The following is a 6,000-nucleotide window of genomic DNA, read 5'->3' as shown; positions in this document are numbered from 1 at the left end:
AGGGAGAGTCATTAGCAGGGGGTCATTAGCGGGGGGTCATTAGTAGAAGGTCATTAGCGGGGGACGGGGGCGGGGCCTCTCCGGTGGTGGGCGGGGCCTGCAGGGGGCGGTGCCCACGAGGCCCCGCCCCCCGCGCGCGGAGCGGAAGTGCCGGAGTTGCCGCCCGGCGCCGCCGCCGAGCGCGGGCGAAAGTTGCGCTCCGGGAGCGCGGCGGGGGCGGCGGCACCGCTCCCTCCTGCCCATCCCCGTCCCGCTCCTCGCCCCGCTCCCGGCGGCCGCCCCGATGCGGCGGAAGCAGAAGCGGCTGCTGCAGGCGGTGGGGCTGGCGCTGGCCGCCCTGGTGTTCTTGCCCAACGTGGGGCTGTGGTCCCTGTACCGCGAGCGGCAGCTGGAGGGCGGCGCGGCCGGCGGGGACGGGGCGGCCGCCGCGGGGGCAGCGGCGGGCGAGGCGCCGGTGAGTGGCGGCGATGGGGCGGTTGGAGCGGCCCCGGCTGTGCGGGGGGGGAGCCGCTGGGTGCGGGTCCGGGGGGGCTCCATCGCTCGGGCGGTGCGCGGGGCTGGGCGCGTCCCTCCCGGTCATCTCGGCAGGGATGGGGGGCGAGGAGCGACGGCCGCCCCCAAAGAGGAGGGGGCGAGGGAGGGGAGCGGTGATGGGTTGCTGTGTTCTCAAGGAAGGAGCTGTTTTGTGTATCCTGAGCTGTTTTCTCCATCCTGTGCTTGGGTTGGACGGGGAGCGCAAGTACTTTCTTGCGGGGACGGGAGGCTCTGCTTGCCTGCTTGCCTTTTCTTTTTTTTTTTTTTTTTGGCTGAGCTCGGTAAGGGACCTTGGTAATGCAAGGTCTTTGCTTCTTGCGCCAAGGAGTAAGGAAGGGGAGTTTCTCCCATCCTTGCATAGGAAAGGACAGCAATTCCACCTTCCAAGGGTGTGCCTCGCTGCCACGTCTCTTCACCTGCCTTGGAAAGGTGTGGAGAGCAAACATCACCTGTTACCTGTTACAGCAGAGCTTAGGGCGAGGGCTAGCAGAAAGTACCAGGTGGAGCTTGAAGATTATGTCCGTAGAGTGATTCTCCTTTGGGAAAAGAGAAGCGGATAACTCTTCCTTAGAGGCAGAGGATGCCTGCTGGATACGTGGCCTGAGGATGTTGTAACATATGACTGCATTCTTTTCTTGTCACACTGGTGTAGTAGTAAATTTCACAGCCAAACCTTTCTGCACAGTGTGTGAGTCAGGAAGGCTGGATCACCCAAATTAGACATTTGGAAGCTCCATTTAGCTGCACTTACTTTTGGCTCTGTAATTGCTTTGTCCCCTTCTGGGTTTGGCTTTGTATCATTAAGAATGATTGGGACTTGAAAGCTTGAATTGTCAGTGTGTAACTATCAGTTCAGCTGTCACTCTCCAAGGCTTTGCTTGTTCAAAACCACTTAAAACTCTTAGTTGTCTAAATCTCTCCCTCCTTGGAGACTTGCTGCTATAACTGCACCGTAAAGGTGGAGAAACCTGCTGTGACAATTTCTGCTATGGGGGAGAGAACGCTCTCTAAGAGCTGTAGTCAAAATGGGACTGAGCTTTTTTTTCCCCACGAGGAATGCTTTTTCAAATTCAAGCATTTAGTGCAAGTCTGGATGTAACCATGCTTATAGCTTTGTAATGTCCCATACTGGTAGGGAAAGGGTTCAGCTGTTGCCTGCCATAAAACATAAACCTGTAGCGAATCCTCAGACCTGCACAGAAGTCCCTTTGACATACACAGTGGTCATTTAATGCCTGGTGTTCCTAATGTTACTGCTTTATGCTTGTATTTCTATGAGATGCAGGGAATCTATTTTGCCTGACTGGTAAAAATCAAGCCCTGTGGTCCTGATACATGGCTTCACGTGGTGTGATGTTCTGGCGAAATGAAAGACCTTTGTAAAATCATGTGTCCTCCAGAGGTAATGAGGAGAAAGTTGGTGATTATTCTTAGGAGGCTTCAAAGTGACAAGCTGACTTTTAATATTTTTGGTCTTCCAAAATTGTCCTTGTGCTGTGGGCTCTGGGTAGCTGTAAGCCAGGCAGTGCCTCCCTGCTGATTCCCGTGTCTGTGCAGTGCTCTCGGTATTTAGACATCCTGTGCTGCCCATGTTGCACACAATGTCGACTCCATTTTTCTATGTCTCTTTAAAGTGTGGCAGCTGTCAGTGAATTGAGATCTGCTTTTGTTTTGATGGTGTGTTGAGCTGGGCGGGAAATGCCTGTACAGCAGGAAAATTTGCAATAAAACCTCTCTGCACTTGTGTAAATCAGAGTTGCTGGGTTTTAGGCTGAAGGCTTCATCTTCCAGTCTAATTAACGTGGAGTTATGAGCTCCAGGGGGTCTGCGAGTGAAGATATACTTGTTTCATGTGCCTGTTTTTTTGAAGGATTTGGCCCTGAAATGATAGCTTTTGTTACATTGAGCAAGGGAAAACATACCCTAAAGGACAATGGGCTGTCTTGGTAAAAATAATTTCAAATGAAGCAGAATAAAAACAAACTAAATGTGATTTTGTTTTTTTTTGTTTAGTTGTGTGGGTTTGTTTTACTGTAGTCATAGATGTATCTGCCAGCTGACTGCAGAGAGTTTTTTGGGCATCCTCACATTCAATGATTCCAGCCTCTCTTTCTTGGTCCTGACAAGCATTCATGGGTTTTGTACTCACTAATCAACTTCCAGCTTGTAAATGAATATGCTGTTTGTCTGCCTGTTCCTGTAGCCGTTCAGAAGAACTGGCTTCTTAATAAAAAAACTCCAGATCAGAGGAGGCAATAATAATAAAAAATTATATTCATAGCAGTCAGAAAAGATTTTCTTCTGTTTCTGGCTTTAATTTGCCTTTTTGTGAAGCCTAATCTTTGAATTGAGGACATTTCCTATGTACTGCAGAACTGAGCTTCTCAATGAAATCTCTGTCCAGGCTCATTCTTTCTCTTTAAATGGTGTCTGCTGTTTCAGTCAGTAGTTTTATCTTTCAGAGTAACAGCAAAGGGGGGAAAAGGTTTTAAGAAACAGCTGAATTAAAGCTATAAAGCAATTCCTAGAAGAGTGAGTTGTGATGCTAAAATTCTGAAGTTTGAAACCAGCTAGGAGTTCTTGTTGTCTATCTGTGCTGCATCCTACCTTCAGAATAGTAATATATCACTATAGGTGATTTTGCTTTATTTAATATTTCTAGTGCCTATAACAAACGTGTCAGAAAATTAAGCTATCAGAAACCATGTAAATATATTCTAGGGAAGATTATTCTAAATGGTTTCTGTGGAAGTGCCTAGACAGCTAATTGCTTCTGTATTTACGTGTTCAGAGGAAACATTATGGTGGTTGAAAATAGTGTATTGCTTTAATAAGGAGGGTGAGGCCTGTGCTCTTTCCTTCTGCCTCCGGGTTTGTTCTTTTGCAGCTCTGTGGGGCCCTTTTTGCTCTGCAGAGAAGGGATGGCCTTAAGGCATGAAGGTCTTGGCCTCAAGGTCATCCTGCAGATCTCTTTAGAAAAGCTAATGCACTGAGTGAATCCTCAGTACAGCTGTGGGCTCAGAAGTGGCCTCTGTCACTATGTACAGTCACTCAGCAAATGAGATGATCTGGGAAGTCCTTTTTTCATGGCGCATGTAACAGGTTTGGCTTTAAATGTGGATGGTGGTAACATGGTACTGAAGTGTTTTGCTGACAGCTTAGAAGCTCCTTAGACTTCACGACTGCACTGTTTGCTCACCACTATGAGTGTATCGGTGTGCTCATGGAATGCAGATTGACTTTTTTGTCGTTTCATCTTTTTCTTTTTTTAACAAGTATTCAATAAGTAAAAACATATGATCTGTAGGTGTGGGGGTAGGAAGAAGCAGCAAAAGAGATGCAGCTATTCCTTTTGTCTCTTGGATCTCTGCTGTCTGCCTCAGAGACTGCTGAGCATCCTCAGCCAAAATGTTTAATTGATGTGTGTGGAGTGTTGCAGTAGAGAAACAACAGACGAGTTGGGTTGTGGGCTGGTGGTTGATGTTCGGGCTAATGCAAGTATTTACATGACTTCTGATGCTCTGCAGAGATGCTGCTCTGCACCTCTGTGGTCAGGCTGGAGATCCTCACTCTATGTGATACCTGCTGTTCTGGGAATGTGGCATTTGAACTCGGAGAGATACTAAGCTTGAACATTTTTCTTTGAATTGCTGGCTGAAAGCACTGTAGCAAATTAGCTGCCTTTCGTGGCAGTGCGTTTTTATCTGATATGATGAATGCTTTATGGAGTCGCCCTGTAGCTTGTTGTAGCAGTAATTTGTGCTCTATAAATTAACTCAGGAGCATGATGGAAGTGTATAAATCACATCGGTGATTGTGTGGTGCCCTCTGCTGCCAGCAGGCTGGAGTGAAGTGGGGTGCTCCTGCCTGCTGCTTCCTTGGGAATGAGAAACCAACTGCAAACCTGTGAAAAAGGGTTTGTGAGAATGCTCCTTTTGGAGAGTTTGGGGTCATAAACTTTGGCTTTAGTGCAATTGAGCTTAAAGTTTCCAGCCACTATTGATGAAAATGTAGTCCTAGTGATGAGCTGAGTGGGGAGTGATGCTGCTGCTCGTGGCCTCCTCAGCAGAGGAAGATGATGGGCTTTGCTGTTCTGACCCCGGGGGCAGCTGTGAAGTTGTCAGGGTTTGTCAGCGTCATGTTGTTGTTGGCCAAAGCTGATAAGGAAGAGGATGTCTGTTAAACAACAGATTCTGTGCTGCCAAGGCTGTGGAGGGAGGAGAAGGAAAAAGTGAGAGGAAAACCTTTCTGCTCTCTGCCAGCCAGAGGTAAATAGAACAACCAGGTCCCTGTATGTCATAGGCAGATTCCTTTGTCAATTAGACTGGTCATGTCCTAGACCTTCCTGCTGCTCCTGTCTGGGGCTTGGCTCCTCACAGACCTCTTGGAGATTGCCATGTTGGCAGTTGTGTTTGCCAGTCACTCATCAGCTCATGTAAAGGAAAACTTTGAAAAGCTTATTTTCTAAGTATGGTGTAAAACAATCTGCATCTAAGGACTGAAGTGCAAGTGCTAGAGCTGAACAAGCCTGTTAATTTAAGAGTGACTGATTCCCAGCGTGGGCTAGTCTGCAGTTGATCACTTCAGTGCACTTGTGAAACAAGCAGGGTGTCCTGAACTGGAGAAGTATGGCCTGTACTCTTGATTGGCAAAGTGAGCTGAAGTGAATGTGAAGTGTCTAAACCATCTCAAAGCTGTAAAGTGCAAAGTAAAATTTGGAAAAAGTGTTTATTAAGAAACTGGAGCTTTCAGTGGCCTTCACTCAAGGTCTCAGTGTGGTGATCTTCTGTAATGGCAACACAGACCTGAATGAACAAATGGGCTCTCTTGTAGGTCTCCTATGCTGTGTGAAAATAAAAGGTTTATTATACTTGGTATTCCTTATTATGGAGCAGGTCCTGTTGTTGGAAAAGTGGTTCAGTTTCACCATTCAAACATGTTCTACATGCAATTCTTAATCACTACAATGGTGACCTCTCTTCATAGAAGGAAGTTTTCTGCAGCGAAACTTTTTGGCTCCTGGCATCTGGACTACACTTTAGGTCGCTAGTGAAAATCATGTGGTGATCTCCAGAGCTGTGTGTTTTTCCTGTATGAATATGAATCAAATTGTGAGAGACAGCAGGATTTAAGAGCAACTAGAGTTGTAAATTTCCTGCCAGATAACTGCCATGCATTTGACTGAGAGGACTGCAAAACTAACAGGAAGTTTATAACCACCCTGATGAGTGTTGGTGAAATTAGGCAGAAAAATGCTATCAACTAGACTTTTAGTTATGTAGTGTCATCTTCTCCTCCCTGTTTGAGTACAGTTACAGGCATCACTACAAAAAGATGAACTGCAGTTTACCTTCTTCTCGCTCTGTATTTGCTCCTTTGTGGAGCCAACTGTAACCTCACTTACACGGGGTAAGAACAGATCCTGTCTAACTCAAACATTGAGGAAATTGTATCCAGGTGCTCTCT

The 6,000-nt window shown here is 47.0% G+C and overlaps 1 protein-coding gene across 1 annotated transcript in view; it reads left to right on the top strand.

Moving 5' to 3' along the window:
• The first annotated feature begins 200 nt into the window (after positions 1 to 200).
• GALNT10 (polypeptide N-acetylgalactosaminyltransferase 10) overlaps positions 201 to 6,000 on the top strand; it is a 77,765-nt gene continuing 71,965 nt past the window's right edge. The window contains exon 1 of the mRNA XM_027682578.1: positions 201 to 454. Coding sequence (XP_027538379.1) covers positions 284 to 454 — 171 coding nt within the window. The 5' untranslated portion in view covers positions 201 to 283. The remainder of the gene's footprint in view (positions 455 to 6,000) is intronic.

The sequence above is a fragment of the Neopelma chrysocephalum genome, unplaced genomic scaffold, assembly GCF_003984885.1.
Source record: "Neopelma chrysocephalum unplaced genomic scaffold, ASM398488v2 Primary Assembly neopelma1_63, whole genome shotgun sequence".
Taxonomy (NCBI): Eukaryota; Metazoa; Chordata; class Aves; order Passeriformes; family Pipridae; genus Neopelma; species Neopelma chrysocephalum.
The sequence above is the reverse complement of the archived record's forward strand: the minus strand, read 5'-3'. Positions and strand labels throughout refer to the sequence as shown.